Here is an 18,039-nt window from a genome sequence, read left to right on the forward strand (position 1 = left end):
CATTGGTTGCAGTTTTGGGAGATCTAGGTGATACAGAAATGCTGCAGGAAGTTATCACTGGGGTTGGACTTTGAGGTGAAAAGCGTTATACCACTTCCGGGTTGCTGACTCACGTTAGTGGTTACAATGTGAGCTCACAGCTTCCTGATCCTGCCGCCATGATGTCCTCTAGAACTGTAAGTCTTAGTCCTAAGCAACTGAAAGTCTAAAGCATCCGACAGGGGTCTGGGCTGAACAAATGGTCTTCACTCTCATGCACATCTTCCTTGCAGGGAGAAATGTACAGCTTATACAGTGAAGGGGTACCTGCCCACCCCAGGACAAGCTCAATCTTTTCCGGTGGTAGTTCTATTAGCTTCTTTCTGTGGACGGTTATTCAGGATGAGTAGCTCATTATTTCTAATGTTCCCCTAGAAACTGGCTGGACACAAATCTCACCACTGCCTGCTATCATCCTGACTTGGGCTGACCCAAGTCCTAAGCTCCATACCAGGCCTCCAGCCCCCTACTGAGTTAACTCCAGCTCTCCAGGGAACACAAGTTTACCTGGCCCTGGAACTAGGTACCAAGTGCCACCTTTGTCACTAGTTTCTCCAGAGTGCACGTCAAGGGATAGAAACAGTGTGCACTTTTCCCATCAGATGACAAGCAAAGACCCAGAGGATAATTAATATAGACATTCTCAAATACAAAGAAAATACAATCAACTCAGACTACTTTATATTTTCATAACATTTTAACATTTAATAGAAACTATATACAATAACTTCACTATATCTTACATGAAGGAGCCACCACAGAAATTTACATAAATTAAAAGCAAGAATAATTAAGGAGAACCCAGACCTGTGAACTGCTTTTCTCAGTCGGTTCACTAGGAAAGGGGGTTTATATTGCCCAATGATGTGGAGCAGAGGAAAGGCTTAAATACAGCTTTAGATACGGCTACAGAGACTAAGAGCCAACACCTGAAGAGCACCGTTCTTCACCACAGCCAACCCCGCCTAGACATCCACGTGGATCTCAGCCCATGGCTCAGAAGTCCCAGTATAAATGTCTCCAATAGGCACTGCATCTCAAAGGCAGGGAGCACCTCACGCTCTTCCTCGCAAAAAATCCCAAAACTTAAATACTAACTTGTCATCACAGAGACTTGGGTTATGTTTGTCTACAGCACTCTCAAGCCCCGAAGGAAACAACGTGGTCTGAGCTGTCCCTGTTCAGTGAGAGATGATCAAAGATACACTTGTCTGAAGAATGGAGAGTTCAAATCCAAAGGCGGTGAGCAATCCCAGAATGAACTGTCAACTGATAGAAGTGGGCTCTGGTTTTCCATTTGCAGTAGCCAATCCACGCTGAGGGAATGGTGCACAGGTTTTCTCTACATTATGAGGTCCCTGGGATCTGCACCCATCCCCAGCCACCTGTATCTGTCCCTATTAAAAGAAATAAAGGCACTTTGGTTAGAGACGCCTCCAATGGGCCTGAGGCATGACTCTGACTTATCAATACCCATTTACAGTGGCTAAAGAACAAGACCAGAGAAATTAAGTTATTAGTTTATCCCCAGTACTCTGCTGTTCCTAAGAATCCGTCATTACTGAAGCTGTCAAACCAGACACAACAAGGGGTTGTTCCTTCCAGATGGAAAAGTCACTCTCTGTTGAAGTCCAGAAGGGCCAACAAACCACAGGAAGACAGCTCTCTAGGCGTCTGCTTGAAACCAACAGCTACAGCACGACCGCTGGTCTTCAGTGAGAGCCATGGGTCACCTATCTTGCCTGTATCTATCACCTGGAGTGATGGGCTCTCCCTTAAAAACGGTCAACTTCTCTATCCCCTTTCACTCAAGTAGATGCACGTCCTGCTCCTGAGGAGAAGAGCCACGAGGAGGAATTCCACAGCTCCTCTGGAAAACTAGTACCAGGCAGAATTCAAAAGCAAAAGACGGTATTTTGTAAGCAGAGTCTCCATGGCCTGTACACCAGCTCCTGCCTCCAGCTTCCCTCAGTAAAGGATGAAATAAGTCCCTTTGTACTCAGGCTGCTTTTGGTTGTGGTGTTTTATTAAAGCAACAGAAAGCCCACAACAAACGTCTACACATTTCTAGCTTAAAAGGGAGCATTTCCATTTTATGGTCTTCACTGAGAAAACCCCACCTTGGTCACTTTTGCATTCTATCTGGAATCACACTACTCCCTGGAACTCACACTAGCCAACAGAGAAAACATCTGCCCAGCCTGGTCACCACATGCGGGAACCTAGCTAAGACACACTGTCAAGATACCCACTGGGCCTCCGGCAATTTCAGTGACGGAATGATCTTCTAGAGTTAGGGAGGGATCAAAGAGCAAGGGCGATGGAGGGCACGGCATGCCATCACCTACGACATCCAAGTCCTAGGGAAAGAGAGAAAGATCCATCAGCAATATCCAGGAAGTCAGTAAGCTAAAACTGACAATTTTCACCAAAGCTCAAGGTAACTCTCAGGTCCCTCCTCTCCTTGCTTAGAAAGCTAGATCAATTAAACAAAACCAACAATAGTGAAAACTTTTCCTTAGCTGACAACACAATACAGAAAAACAGAGTAAAACAGTGACTACCATGAGTGGAGGAAAGAGAAGGGTTAACAGTTACAGAATTTGTTTAACCCAACGGAAATAAAAGATGCCAGCAATGACTGCACAGCACCAATACCAATATCAACACCAATGAACTGTGAATTCCTAAGTGGTTAAAATGACAGATTTACTACACATTTCTATTATAAACAGTGAGCGAAGGCATTGTTAAATGTGATGAACTGAGTTTGAACCCCAGAATCCACGTGATGGAGAGAACAGACCCCCACAACTGTCCTCTGATGTGCACATAACACACACACATGCACACACACAAACCAAGTGTAGAAGAATACTGTTGAGAGGAAAAATAAAGAGAAAATATAGGGCCAGCAGGGTGGCTCAGTGAGCAGTCTAATGACTTGTATTCAGTCACACAGTGGAAGAAGCAAAGAACTCCGATTCTTGCCACAGCACACACGCACACGCGCACACACACACGCACACACACACACATGCACGCACACACACGCATGCACACACACACGCACGCACACACACGCACACACACACGCACGCACACACGCGCACACACGCACGCACGCGCACGCACGCACGCGCACACACACACACACAATCAAACTCTTAAGTTCCTCACTGACGCATCCATCTGCCCATGGGCAGAATACCATGAAACCCTGCTGGAAAACACTCAGCAGTCTAAGACTGGCCAACATTCACAAAAAGCAAGCAACTAAAAGAGAGGAAAGGAAGGCTGGGAGAGGAAGGACGGATCACAGAAACTCAGATGTTTCTGAATGGCAAAGCCAAAATATCATGGTTAACTCCCAATCCCTCAAATAAGCGATGTGGCCTGAGGTCTGGTCTGCTACGTCTCAGCCCTCTTCCTCCCTCTACTCTGAAATGGGTCTTACTAAGTCGGCCTGGAACTCACCCTGTGGCCCAGGCAAGACTTGAACTTAGGGTGCTCTGCTTCAGCCTCCCAGGAGCTGGGATTAAGGGCCTGTGCGCCCTGGCCCAGTGAGCCTCTGAGTCTTAAATTAATTAACATAGTTCAAGTATTCTGTTTAAAAAAAAAAAAAGACATTATATTCTAGACTATACTTCCCTATACTATACTTCTGGGTCAGCCATTCCCAGAGACACTGAGTAGATGGCAGATCAAAGACATTATTATTCTTGGCTCCTTTCTGAAACCAACATTAACTTAGGGTCCAAGTCACTATAGTGGTTCAAAATCTATGGCAACCTAACTTCTGAGCCATTGACAAGTTCACTTAATGCTTTCAAGTTCCAGCTAAGCATGTACAGGTCCCACAGTACAGAAAACCAGGCAGAGGGAAGGGAAGGAAAAGGGACAGTAAAAGACTTCAAAGTACACCACATGCCTGTATGAAGATGTCACAAGGAAACCACCATTTTACATAATTATTCAGTATTAAAAATTTTGGTGGGGGTTGGGAATTTAGCACAATGGTAGAGCGCTTGCCTAGCAAGCACAAGGCCCTGGGTTCGGTCCCCAGCTCCAAAAAAAAAAATTTGGTGTCCTTATCACCAGGAATAGAAATCATAACCTTTTCATAACTAAGGTGGGGGAAGAACACAGTTCTAAAAAGTCTAAAACTTTAATCCCAACACTCAGGAAGCAAAAGACAGGTGGATCTGAGTTTGCCTGGTCTACAGAGCAAGACCTTATCTAAAATAAACTAGACGAACAAAAAGGCAAACATAATTTTAACGGGGGGGGTGGGGGGTGGGGGGAGGGGGGCCTGGAGAAAGAGCTCAGCAGTTAAGACCACTTCCAGAGAATGCAAGCGCCATGACCAGCATCTGCATGGAGCTCCACACAGAACTCTACTCCACTCCAGGGGACCCAGCGCCTCTTGACTTCTTAAGGCACAAAGTCACGGACATGGCACACATACATGCAGGCAAGACACTGATACACACAGAACTAAACCTTTAGAAAAAAAAATTAAGCCTAAAACTAGCACAGGAGCAGCACTCTGGAGGTAGGCAGAAGCAGGCAAGCCTCTCCCTGAGAGTCCAAGACCAGCCTGGATACACAATGTATCCCATTTGTAAAAAATGCCTTTAAACAAACTACTCAGTGCAAGCAGAAGGAAAGAAACAGCCACACTTCCTCCCATCCATTACAGAGCTACTGGACACATCACTTCATCCACAGAAACCCGCTCTCACACCACTCAGGCTGCGGACACCCCTTTGCTTTCTACAGTTTTTCTCTCTCAGCGTGGTGTTGGTCCCAGTTCTTCCCACCCACAGGTGCATCATATAAACACAGTCTAATTCTGAGAATCCCAGGGACTGAGTGATCAAGAAATTCTTGTCCACCGGGCAACCAGGAAACACCTATTTGAGTGGGAAGGGAAAGCAGGGGCAAGCTCAAGCAGGAACCACATGGCTCTACACCGTGAACTGAAGAGAAATCCCCAGTACCCAGTTCCGTCCTGTGGGAAGGAGGATTGCTAACTTCTCCATCACTGCGTATCTAACTCTAACTCTGAGACCAGGGATTAGACATACTCTGAGTCTCTAGATCACAGCAAAAAAAAAAAGCCAAGATTTATTTATAACATGGACAAGCACTCCAGAGGGGTTCATTCCCTAAAGCCGAATGGGAAAGTGCTTAAAATGTTAGGCCATTTTTGCTTTAAAATAATTACTCAAAATTTATAGCTAAGAGATTTAGACTACATCCTAAGCTGCCAAACTCCAAGAGCAAAGAGGGGTTGGCATCATCTCCGGGCCATGGAGGGAAGTCATTTTGTACAGGACACAGCCTTCTGGGATGACATCCCTGGAAGCAGTGACAACGAAGGCTTTAAGATGCAAGGCGGCTTCTCTTGAGATGGATTTATATCACACATCTATGCTAGAGCCTCAAGAACCTCCCAAGAGTTCACTGAAACCCAGCAACTCTATGGAGAGAAGCCAAGCAGGCTCCATGGACAGAAATACCTATTCACCTTGCAAAGGATCAGGTTCGATTCCCAGCATCTACACGGTAGCAAACAACTGTCTAAAACTTCAGTCCCAGATCTAACCTCTTCTGACCTCTCATGCCAGGTACAGGTACGCATAGGGTGCACACACATACATATATATATTACATACATTATATACAACAAAACACACATTAAATGCCAGTTTTTTTAGGTCATGATTCAAAGCTGGGTTCAAGTGGCAAGCAAAAGAAGAGAAACGCTCAGATCCCATTCATAACAGCATCAAAATACTAAATTAGAATTGAACCATGTAAAGTGTGAACACTGAATAAATTTTGTAATAAAATCTGTCAAAAATAAAATTAAGGGTCAGCAAAAATACCTATGTACCAGAAGAGGATGTTCAAAATCCACCAAACCAACTACAGAGTACCGCTCTGTAGCCATCTCATTAGAGTACTGGTACAAACGTCCTCTAAACACCTTATAAACAACACAGTGTCACATGCTTCCACATAGGTCTCTAACACCAACACTTAGGAGACAGACAGACAGGATCATGAGTTCACGTTCAACTCAGGCTACACAGTGAGGTTGTCTCGGAACAGACTGTCGGGGAGGAGAAGGGTAGAGCACAGAGTGTCTAATAAACACAGCACAGGCGCACGCAACCACAGCGACTGCATCAAGTCATCCTCTTGCTGGAAAACTGCTGACTATTCTCACCACTAGCAGACAGGGCCTTCTCTCAAGGGCCAATCAGAGCAGAGTTTCTCTAACTTACGTCACTGAGCTCCAGTGGTAAGCTCTCAGTGGGCTGAAGCTCGGCAGCACTCAAGTACAGATCCATGGGGCCGGCTTCCAGACCGTCTGGCACAGACAGTACCTGCTCGGGCTTATACATCTGAGGAGGCAACTGGAAGTGCAGTGGACAGCAGGGGTCCTCAGAAAGGCTTACAGGAACTGGTTTGTTACAGGGTACCTCTTCAGATCCCTGGCAGCATTTGAAGAGAACCTGATTTGTATCCTGACAGATATCTACAGAATGGTTAAGGAAAATAAACCAGGACCCATTGGACGAACACAATACAGGAGTATACAGTGCTAAACAAAGTCTGACAATGCAGAGAACTACATTTTCATTGAAAGCCAAATGCAATGAGTTATTTTTAGGGTTCTAAGTGTAATTTTGTGCACATGATTTTAACCCTACCAATAATTTGTAATCCACTTGCAACCTCTTCCCAGGATTCCAGCCATTTAAACCAGAGACAGGAAGTGTCAAGTGGCCAAGGAACATACACTGACAAGAGAGGTCCACACAGAAACAAGTAGCTTGTTGCAGAAAATGTTAATGGTCGTTCCCAATTCCATGATATACTTACTACAAACTCAAGGAGGAGCGACTGTGTGGCCAAGCGTGAACCTGAAGCTGACCATCCACCGGACTCTCGCCTCTGCAGTGCTGGCTTGCACAGCAGCTGGTTTCCATCATTCCCCCCTACCCCACTCTCCAGCACTCTCTCCACCTTAGCATCTCCTGTTCAATTACAGCCTCCGTCTTGCTCAGTATCCTTGTGTTCTAAGTCTCCAGTCTCCCCTCCACCCCACTCCACCCCTTTGTAGCTCCCGGCCATCACCTGGCCCAAGGTTCCCCATTCCCCTTAGAGCTCATCATTTTGTATGAGTGTTTATATGATACAAGCAGTAACGCTACACCAAGTGTGGGGGCTACACCTGCAATCCCAGGCTAGAAGGCATTAGTATGAAAATTAACCTCAAATACTTCACTAAATAGAATGGGGGAGGGAAGCCACAACCCTTTCCTTTTCTACCAAAGACCAAGATGGGGTTCCCCCTCCTATCAATCTCTTTTTGGGGAGAGGAGAGTTATCTTCATTATTTTATCCCAACTGGCCCAGAACTCCTGGACTCAAGTGATCCTCCTGCCTCAGTCTCCTGACTACCTAGGACTATATTAAAAAGACAACACACTGAACTAACAAAATATTCTGACTTCTAAATACAACAAAACCATTCAGGTTGCACAAAAACTCAATAAACATCACAACTTTTGTAGCCCATCAGCAAATGTAGCATTTCTATACCAGAAAGCACACACCGTATATTGGTTTAAAATCACAAATTAGAAAAAATAGAGGAAATGATCCTGGGGAGAAACCCCATTTTTTTCCCCAAGTTTCTAATTTGAGTAAGTATACAAGTTAGGGCACTAACAATACTACTGCATAAAAATTCACAATACATACTCTTGTTCTGGGCAGAAAACCCACAGTAATCCTTTTTTCTTGGTGACAGATTTAACATATAACTTAATGAACAAAGCTAAATCAGTAAAGCATTAGTATCATACACAAACTATGGAACCCCACTAAGACCGTCAGCCATACACAGCTGTCACAAACAACATGGCTGTTTCTTTGGCTCCCTGCCCCCACTTCACCTACCCTAGACAGGATTCTGCTGAGGCCCAGGCAGGTTTCAAATTCCCAATTCTCTTGCCTTACCCTCCCAAGTGCTATAATATCACAGAGCTGGGTACCATATCCAGCCAGATGTTTCTTTCTAATGAATTGACCATTACATTTTTAAATTTCTGAAATGGCCAACAGACCATAGAAAGACATTTATTTAGGCACCTGCTTGAAACCAACAGCTTCAGCAAACTGCTGGCCTTGATTCAGGGCCAAAGTAACCAAGCTCTTCAGTGAAACTGATGAGCTCATAACCAGCCTGACTTAACTAGACACTCAGAACCTAGACACACAGTTGTAAAGATACGGGTAAGGCAGTGTCTGGTCATCGGAAGAGACTGATTGGAGCAGCGAACATCATCCACAAAGGCTAAGCACCTCTGACTGGAACGAGTGGTATGAGCCTAAAATTGAGAAAAAAAATACAAATAAACCCCCACAAAAACCATAGACCTGTGGTAGTATTCAGTTATACACGGAAAGTCAATCCACACAAAGTAGGAAACGTTAACATTTAACAAACCTACTCACCAATACTGCAACAATGAAACCTCATGTACATAGAATGGAGTTAATCAATCCTAACCCCAAATGCACCTCTCCACACTGTAGAAGTAATAAAAATGTTTGTCCCTTAACTAGGTTAAACTATAGTCAACCTGGGTCTGAAAACATTAAATACAGAATTAGAGGAATAATCTCTAAGTTGTAAATAGCTTATACTAACTTAACATTGGCATAATTGGCTTATTTATAAATACATAAACACCTGCATGATGATACTACCAAGTTTCAGGCTCCTTCAGGTACCTCAGAAACTACCCCTCGGCTGAGGTAAGGGGGAAAGATGGTATCCTAAACACTGATGCTTTAGCCAGGCACTGTGGTCAATGTATCAATCTCAGCAAAGGCAGAGACAAATCTAGGAGGCCAGCCTTGTCTACACAGAAGTTCCAAGACAACCAGGGGGCTACACAGCGGGAGCCTGACTCAAACATCAAGGTTTTTGGTAATGTTAGGAAATAAACCCAGAATCACACACATGTGCTCTAACACCAAGCTAAATCCCCAGTTCAACTAACTTATCTTTTAACAACTTTTTTGGGGTGCTAGCTGTGATCTCAAGCATGCTAGGCAAATGATTTAAGAAGGCCCTAAGCTCGAGATCCCACACCTCAGTTGCCGCAGCTGCTATGATTAGAGCTGCACCAAGCCCAGCCAACAAAACATTTTTTTTAAATTGCTTGGCGGGGGGGGGGGGGGGGGCATGGGGGGGGATGGGAATGGCTCGGTGGTTAAGAGCACTAGGTGCTCTTCCAGAGTCCAGAGGTCCTGAGTTCAATTCCCAGCAACCACATGGTGGCTCACAACCATCTGTAATGGGATGAGGCCCTCTTCTGGTGTGTCTGAAGACAGCTACAGTGCACTCACAGACATAGAATACATAAAATACCCTGCATTCTCTAGTGGTTCATCTCACTGGCCAAGAAGCAATTCCACCAGTAGGTACTTGGGCTCTGTGAGGTGGGAGCACTAAGGAGGGAAGACCTCACAGGGTGCTGACTGTGCTCTGCACTGGGGCTCAGACTAAGACCCAGACAAAATAAAATGGAATCAAGATGGAATCAGGAGAAAGCCAGGCACCAAGATGTTCTAGCCCTGACGCACTAGAGCCTCTAACACCGAGCCAACGCTGCCTCCATCCCGTGGGCTGCTGACACCGTGCAGTTCTTTTCACAGCCACACAACTGACAATGCCTGTGGAGCCTCAACAACTACAACAAAAGCAACGACCATGTAATTACCCCGCCTCACTCTGACAGTTAACTGACACTATCCTTTCAATTTTTTAGCCCTCCCATTATCTTTTTTCTTTCTTTCTTTCTTTATTTATTATATATGAGTACACCATAGCTCTTCAGACAAACCAGACGACAGAATAGAATCTCATTACAAGATGGTTGTAAGCCACCTTGTGGTTGCTGGGATTTGAACTCAGCATCTCTAGAAGAGTCAGCGCTCAGCCACTGAGCCATCTGTCCAGCCCCAGCATTTGTTTTTCAAAACAGGGTTTCTCAGGGTAAGAGCCTGGACTAGCCTGGAACTCAAGAGATCCATCCTCCTGCCTCTGCCAACAGAATGCTGATCAAAGGTGTGCACCACACCCAGCCATTTTTATTTAATTTTGTGAGTATCTGCCTACAAGTTTATCTACAGTGTGTGCAGTGCCTGAGGAACCCGAAGAGGGCTTTGGGGGCCCTTGGGACTGGACACCCAGCTATTTTTATTTAATTTTGTGAGTATCTGCCTACATGTTTATCTACAGTGTGTGTAGTGCCTGAGGAACCCGAAGAGGGCTTTGGGGCTCTTGGGACTGGAGTTACAGCTGGTTGGAGTGGAGTGTGGGTTCAAGAACTCAAACCTGAGTCCTCTGGAAAAGCTAGCCAACTCTTAACCACTAGGCAGTTCTTACAGTCCATTCCTATTCTTTTAGAATAATTAGCTGGCTGATTTGCAAAAACCCTGGGTGGGGCAAGCTGATAGCAAGCTTGCGACTGCCTCATCCTCCCACCAAGTGGTGAGATTACCGAAAGGCACGTACCACACCCAGTTTGCCTTTTTTTTTTTTTTTTAAAAGATTTCCAAACTGCTTTAGTAAAACTTTTGCCAATTTTCTGAACTAAGGGCTTCCTGAACCAAAGAACTTAGGACTCTACCCCCTAAACCCCTCAATTTGTAAAGTTCTGAAAGCTGCCTGCGAAGGCCCAGGGCTGACTGGACGAGAACAGACTGGAACTCTGTCTTGCTGACATTCAGGTAAGTGCTTTTAGTAGAAGCTGGATTTCAAAGCCAAGGCTGGACATGGTGTTTTGATGATCTTATCAACAAAGTGAATGTACACACCCAGAGTTTGCAGCACATCTGGACTAAAACCATCAATTTTGGCATATTTTGCAAACTACCTGTTGAGCAGCCCCCTCTGTGGCCAGCATTCTGCGTTCCTTCAGCTGCCTGTGTAGTAAGGCTTCTACTCCATAGCGTTGACGGTATCGCCTGAGACATTTTAGTCGCTTTAAATTCTCTCTCTCTTTGGCCAAAAGTCCCTCGGGGCCAGTCAGGAGACTACTACCTAGCGAGTGACCAAAATAATTAAATAAATATCATAAATATCAAGTTTTCCTAAAAGAGAACTTCAGTCTATGTGGCCCTGAGCTCACAACAAACTCCCTACCCTCAGCCTCTCAAGTACCGAGTGGGACACTACAGTCACCACCAAAAAGGCTGCACAGGTCAAGGTGTGACGTGTACAGTGATCAAGGATGCTTTTCTACTTAGACGGGAAGCCTCAGCTGTAATACACGCAGATCCAACTCCACCCAACTTACCTAAAGCTTCGTGTTCCACTTTCCGATTATGTAAGTAACGGCGCTTCTTCTCTTTGAGCAGGTGCTGTAGTCGTTTAAACTGATCAATGTACAAAGACTGCAAACGAATCAGCTTTTCTCTCATGATAAGAGCCACCTCCTCGGCTGTATAGACACCCGCATGTCTGGAATAAAACGATAAATTCAACAAAGCATTAAAAACAATAACAATGATAATCATGGTGATGGATGAGTGCCAATAATCCCAGCACTTGTTAGAGGTGGAAACACAAGAATCAGGAGTTCAAGGCCTGCCAGGACTATGTAGCAAATCCAAGGTAAACCTAGATATGAAACCCTATCTCAGAAACAACATAAGCAACAAGACAGTAAAAGGATGACTAGAGACAGCCTCGATTTGTATTGACAAAGTCAACCCTGACTGACACACTAAACAGGAATATTTTCACAAAGCATTTTACTGAGACATTAAAAATGAAAATGAAAATAAAGAAGGCTTAAGTACAGCACAGCTCAGTGGTAGAGTACAAGGCCCTTGGTTCCTTCTCAGCACTGTGCATGCCGCTGCCGGCCTGCGAGTGCACATGGGGCTCTCACAGAGCCTGGAGCTGGAGAGTCACAAGTGGTTTGTAAGTGGTCGGGAGTTCGGAACTGAACAGATTCTTTTTAAGATGAGGCGAGAGGGGTTGGGGATTTAGCTCAGTGGTAGAGCGCTTGCCTAGGAAGTGCAAGGCCCTGGGTTCGGTCCCCAGCTCCGAAAAAAAGGAAAAAAGGAAAAAAAAAAAAAAAGATGAGGCGAGAGGGAGAGGGAGAGAGGGAGAACTCTCCTCTCCACAAAAGGATACCAATGCGTTATCTCACAAATTGGAACGGGGTAGAGTGGGGGAGGTCTCATTATTTATACATTTAAAACGAGTAAAGATGGCTGGGCACGGTGGAGCATGCCTTTAAATCACAACATTCCAGAAGCAGAGGCAGGGGATCTCTGTGAGTTTGAAGCCAGCCTAGGTCTACAGAGTGAGTTCCAGGACAGACAGGGCTACACAGAGAAACCCTGTCTCAACAACAAAAGTAAAAATGTGCAACAAGAAAGTTATGCTAATTAACCTGGTCTACTTACATAGTAATTTTAAAAAGGGCCCCACGTCAGAATAACTGAGTATTTTAATGACAAGATATATCATGGGCTGGAGAGAATGGCTCAATGGTTAAGAGAAGAAGATCTGGGTTCGATTCCCAACACTCAAAGCTCACAGCTTAAACTCCAGTTCCAGGGGATCCACCACCGTCTTTGGGCTCCATGTGCACAGACATACATTCAGGCAAACTAACACACGAAGTATCAAAATGACTGTGACTTCTATTTTTCCTTTAAATACAATCTTTTATCATCAAGACTTTGGGCCTTCGTGGTCCAAGGGATTTAGCTCAAAGGCAGACTACTGCTGGTAAAAAGCATATATAGCACAGAAAAGGTTCCAGTTCTGATCTCACCACCACCACCCCCAACACACACGTGATAGGTCATGATAGGCCCACTTTCTTCACAATATCCTCAAAATTCAGTCTCCTAGATTGACCCTTTATTACAAAAATGTAGGAGGGCTACATACCAATTTTATTAGTTTGCCTGCCAATCACAAACTTTAAAGATATTCTAGAGGTTAATCTAAAGATTGTTTCCTGCTTCTGAGTCAAGTAATTAAAAATTGGAAGATTAACTTTGGGCAGAGACAGGCAGATCCCTGAGTTCCAGGCCAACCTGGTCTATAGAGTGAGATCCACAACAGCCAGAGCCACACAGAGAAACTCTGTCTCAAAAAACCAGTGAGAATTTGTGTGGTGAGTGTGCACCTGCACAATGTTGAGGACAAATTCTGCTAAGATGATTCAAAACCTAACATTAGGGAAGGCAAAGCCTGAGGTTGGTCAGCCTGATTCAAATACCAAGTTCCAGGCCAGTCAGAGCCACATGAGACTGGCTTCAAAAAATCAGAGATTTTGGAACAGGAAATATTTTGATATTTCTAAATTCTTAAGATGACCAAGGGTTAGAGTAGACCTTAACATAATTAAAACTTGGGTTTCAAAATCAGTTTTCCTTTTACTAGGCATGAAACCAAAGCCAACTACTGACTGAACACTGTTATTTCCCATTTAAAGAGTCAGAAATGAGCTGGAGAGATGGCTCAGTGGTTAAAAGAGCACTGACTGTTCTTCCAGAGGTCCTGAGTTCAATTCCCAGCAACCACATGGTGGCTCACAACCATCTGTGATGGGACCTGATGCCCTCTTCTGGTGTGTCTGAAGATAGCTGCAATACATATACATAATTTTAAAAATTCAGAACCATGGAATTTTACAGCACGTATCTAAGTATAATGAGCCCATATTTCTGAGACTTGGGGCAAGTACCTATCTAAATGCATTCTCCTCGATAGCCAGCCAGCACTTGTCTGACTCCCTCTCATTCTTGTGTCAAAAGAAGTGTTCTTCCCTAAAGCATCTCATGGGCACGACCCGGGTGCCAGTGACAAGACCTCTGCAAAATAATCAAGGAATCTTGCCTTAGAGCAAAACGGTGCTGAACTGTGACCCTTAAACCCACCTACATGTATTGGTTAACCACATGCCACACTACACTCTACATACTAACTACATAAAGCATGTAAAAGTCTCATGTGGAATACAACTTACTTTAGGGGATCTTCTTGATCACTGTCTATGCTATCAGCTTCACTGTCAGGGTCACCTCTCCATGTCTGATCCACAGTAATGGGTTCCTGGTCCCCATCACTCCAGCTGTCTTCATCTGAGGCAAGGAAGGGAAGAGCAGCCATTAAGACTTCCCACCTCTGTAACTCCACATATGAAGCTACATTACTTAGAGATCAACCCAAAACCTTAAAATGCAAAGTTTTTAACTGTTTCAATTGTTAACACAAGGAAAGGTCACCAAGCTGGGAGAAATCTATCTAAACAAACTCTAAATGCAAAACAACCAGCAACCAGCACGAGCAGGCCCGGCACTGCCACCCAGCTCCCAAGGCACTGCAGCGAGCCAAATCGGCTCGCTCGTAAGCACCTTCCTTGCTTACCCAGTATCCGGCTCGCCTCGCTTCGGCTACTCTCTGGGGTCTGCGAGCCCAGCTCTGTTTTAGCATATGAGCTCAACTGGCACAAGAGGGTTTCACCCATAGGGCCTGGGTTACTCTTCTTCATTTGAGCATGAAGTGCTAGGGCATTCCTTCGAGCATGTTCAGCACAGAAAGACACCCTAAGGAGACAAAGCATTAATATTTAATAGGCCCTCTCTTGAAAGAACCAGCAATATTCAGTCACCAGTTGATTTTTTTCTTTAGGAAATATGACTTATAGTCACACCTTGAAGAGCAGTATGAAACCCAGGCATGGTGACTCACGCCTTTAATCCCAGCACTTTAGAGGCAGAGGTGGATCTGTGAGTTCAAGGTCAGCCTGGTATACACAGTTCCAGGACAGCCAGGGTTAAATAGACCCTGTTGTGGGGTTGTGGGTCAGGCAGCAATGTGAATCAAAAATATAACTGCCCTCAAGTAAGCCATTTGGGGTCCTTGGTGAGGTGTGGTGGGGGCGTGGCGTGGCGTGGCGTGGCGTGGCATGTGTGCTGTTCAGTCAGGCCCAGAGCTCCAGGCAGGGAAAGCTCTAACTCATGCTGCCTCCCTGGCTCATAGTAGCTGCTCTCAAAGGGAGCGACAAGTAGCTTACCCACTGTTCTAGTTATCAAATCCATTCCAGCTATAAAAATGTTAGCAGTATCTCAGAAAATCAGAGCTGCTTGTATTTTTTTCAAAATAAATTCTGCAAACACATATTAATATCAATCCACTATAGACAGACAATTCTAAAGCAAGAAGATCTATAAAAAATTATCTAGTAAAGTCCTATGTTTGCACAGGTAAGTACATATGATAAAAAACTATGAAGCTCCTTCCAAAACACACATACATATAGTGAGTGTGCCTTTTACTTAACAAGGTTTGGCAAGTGAGTCAGCACTCCAACATGAAGTGCCATCAGTTCAGTGACTCAGCAAACAAAAGCACCTACCACCAAGGCCGGACCACCCAAGTTCCATCACCACCCCATACAGCAGGAAAACCAACTCCAGAGGGTTGTCCTCTGACCACACGTTTGGCAGCACGTGAATCCACGGAATAAATGTTTAAGGAAGAATTTAGATCTGAGTATGGGAATAATCTGAGAACTCCAGAAGCTGAGGCAGGAGAATTAGGGGTTCAAAATTACTCTGACCACAGTGAGAACTCAAATGTTAATTTTACAAGTAAGCAATTAACTAAATGCCCCTTCCTCAGCAGTGCCTCAAGTGTCCTTCAAGTTCTCATCATTGGCGGAGTTGGGTAGGAGGGTTAAGACAGGGTTTTGTTTAGCCCTGTCTATTCTGGAATTCAACCCTGTAGCCTAGGTTTGCCTGAACTCCTAGATCACCCCAAGTCAGCCTCCCAAGCACTAGGATTAAAGGCCTGCACCACCACCGCCTAGCATCAGTTCTGATCATTTTCGTATTTTGACATGCCTCCCAAAGAATGTATCCTTTAATTCCAATTTTACAAACACATGACCTAAAACTTCACAGATATGACCAACATAAAATAACTACACATGTTCCTCTTTTCACTTTAAAACTGAAGGCAGGGGACAGGCATGGTGACGCACCAACATTCTGTAACTCCATCCAGTTCCTGGAGATCCACCGCCCTCTCCTCCTCAAGCATGAACATGGTACAAACATACAAGCAGGCAAAACACCCATACACGGAAAAAAAATTTAAAAACCGTAAAAGGTTGCCAAAACTGTTCCAAGCCAGTCTTGTCCGCATGAGGAGAAGTTCCGGGAATAGAGACTGTCTCAAAAGGGAGGTGGGGGCGTCCATGACTCTGCGAGCCGAGCCTAACGTCCTCCTATTCACCATACCAAGAGGCATTAGAACCGACTCCAACAAATCGGCCACTGACCTCCCCACGTGTCCCTGCACACACAAATCAAACTACAAACCGGAGATAAATGCTTCAAACTATAGTAAAAATAGGCTCGGTGATGCAACCTGTGCTTTACGTGAACCAGACCCAGGGTTCAATCCTCAGCATTGAAAATTAAGGAACGACTCTCAGAGCCCCAAGGCACAACATACCCACGCGCTCTACACATACCCATCTTTCTTCTCAGGCTTTGGGGCAGCACTGGGGCACCTCTTCCCATTCTTCGTCGAAATGTAACTACATTGTTTGAAGGGTGCATTCTTGTCTTCAAGAATATGCTTAAGACAAAACTCCTGCCCCTCCAGACGCGGCTGAGAGCATGGGCGGTGAGTGAACGAACAAGAGAGGGGCTCCTGAGATCTGGGCACTGGGGTGATCCTCCCCCGATTCGTTGGCAAGACGTGAATCCGAATCCTGTTCATACCAAAACCTGCGGGTAGGTGGTCACGGGAAAGATCAAAATGGCCTTAACCTTGCCAGAAGTCCTTGTCTACGTGCTCCCGCAGGTCGGCGGGCCGCAGGACGAGGGTTGCACCGTAACTCCCGCCGCCCTCCAACCTTCCGTTACTAACCCACCCACCCCCGCCTTCTCCCTACCCGCCTACCCGCCCGCCCGCCGGCTCGCTTCTCTGGTCCCTACCACGTTGGCCGAGTCTCCACAGTAGCCGACCGGAAGCGCGGCGCCTGTCCCACGCGGCACAACTGCAACGGCGCGCCCCGCCCCCACGCCCCGGCACGCCGCCTTTGTCCCTGGCCGCCTCAGAGCTCACAGCCCCGGCCCAAGCGCCTACGCCGTCGTCCTGCGAGCGCCATCTTGTCCTACGGCTCCCGGCACCAGAGAACCTGGCTCCCGAAAGCCCAACAATCAGAATGACTCTGACGCTGCAGGAGACGACGTACCGCGCTGAGTTGATAGAAAGGGCGAGCAGCAGCCTAACGGCAAAGGAGAAGAGCCCGGCACGGCGCCATCTTACCTCCCCGCCGCGCTGCGCCGCGCAGCTCGCCCTCTGGCTGCTCCGCCTGCACGGAACTCGGCCCTGCGGCTCCTAAGCGCTGATTGGTCGTTGTATTAAGGCTGCTGTACCTTTATTGGTCAGAATCAACACTAGACCCGAGGAGGGCGGGACAGTGAGACTCCGCAACGCGATTGGCTGATGTGAAGTGTCTGTCAGAAACTCGGCCCGTGAGTGGGCGGTGGGAAAGGCGGGCCACAGCTCCTCGCTGGGTTCAGATATTTTTTTCCATCTCTGTACCGTTGGTTTTCTGGTGGCGGTGGTCTCCAGTCTTCCCAAGCAGCTACCTCTTTACCATCCCTACACAGCAGAAAACTGAACGGTGACTGACCGTGTTTTCTGTTTACACATGAAAAGGTTTTGTTAGTTTTCTATTGTGAACAGTTCAGCTCATTTTTTTGGTCCTTTCATGTAAACACTCCAACTCTTCTTTTTCCTGTCTCGAGACTCATATGTACTAATTAATTTTTGCAGAGCAGCCCTAAAAGGTAGACGCTATTTTTCTCTTAGGTAGACATTATTTACGGATATAGTGACGGAAAATCAAATTTGAG

General features: G+C 45.7%; 1 protein-coding gene and 2 non-coding genes across 9 annotated transcripts; all 3 read right to left on the bottom strand.

The window, feature by feature from the left end:
- Positions 1-717: 717 nt before the first annotated feature.
- Positions 718-17,505, bottom strand: Kansl2 (KAT8 regulatory NSL complex subunit 2). Of its 7 annotated transcripts, XM_087556802.1 has the most exons (11): positions 17,447-17,481; positions 17,113-17,315; positions 16,644-16,902; positions 14,531-14,709; positions 14,130-14,244; positions 11,433-11,596; positions 11,010-11,176; positions 8,354-8,450; positions 6,336-6,589; positions 2,292-2,399; positions 718-1,436 (listed from the first exon to the last, which is right to left on the bottom strand). In XM_087556802.1, exons 3-11 carry the CDS (start codon positions 16,892-16,894, stop codon positions 1,305-1,307), a joined length of 1,467 nt encoding a protein of 488 aa, XP_087412928.1. In that variant the 5' UTR covers positions 16,895-16,902; positions 17,113-17,315; positions 17,447-17,481; the 3' UTR covers positions 718-1,304. The 7 variants fall into 7 exon arrangements, with proteins under 7 accessions (XP_087412928.1, XP_087412931.1, XP_087412929.1 ...); XM_087556805.1 differs by lacking the exon at positions 14,130-14,244; XM_087556803.1 differs by lacking the exon at positions 17,113-17,315 and having other exon boundaries at positions 17,373-17,481.
- Positions 1,630-1,765, bottom strand: Snora34 (small nucleolar RNA, H/ACA box 34). The gene has a single exon (XR_015626228.1). It is a non-coding gene; the product is annotated as a small nucleolar RNA SNORA2/SNORA34 family (small nucleolar RNA).
- Snora2b (small nucleolar RNA, H/ACA box 2B) lies at positions 8,126-8,262 on the bottom strand. The gene has a single exon (XR_015626226.1). It is a non-coding gene; the product is annotated as a small nucleolar RNA SNORA2/SNORA34 family (small nucleolar RNA).
- Positions 17,506-18,039: the final 534 nt, after the last annotated feature.

Source organism: Rattus norvegicus, chromosome 7, assembly GCF_021556685.1.
Source record: "Rattus norvegicus strain SHRSP/BbbUtx chromosome 7, alternate assembly SHRSP_T2T, whole genome shotgun sequence".
In the NCBI taxonomy this organism is placed as follows: Eukaryota; Metazoa; Chordata; class Mammalia; order Rodentia; family Muridae; genus Rattus; species Rattus norvegicus.

Excerpts from the sequence above, each read along its gene's own strand:
- Kansl2 (XM_087556802.1), bottom strand. The coding sequence starts at position 16,894 with ATGAACAGGATTCGGATTCACGTCTTGCCAACGAATCGGGGGAGGATC. Across the intron at positions 11,597-14,129 it reads GATCAAGAAGATCCCCTAAA|ACATGCGGGTGTCTATACAG; the intron begins GTAAGTTGTATT and ends GTTTTATTCCAG. Across the intron at positions 2,400-6,335 it reads TACCACTGGAGCTCAGTGAC|GACTTGGATGTCGTAGGTGA; the intron begins GTAAGTTAGAGA and ends CTCTTTCCCTAG.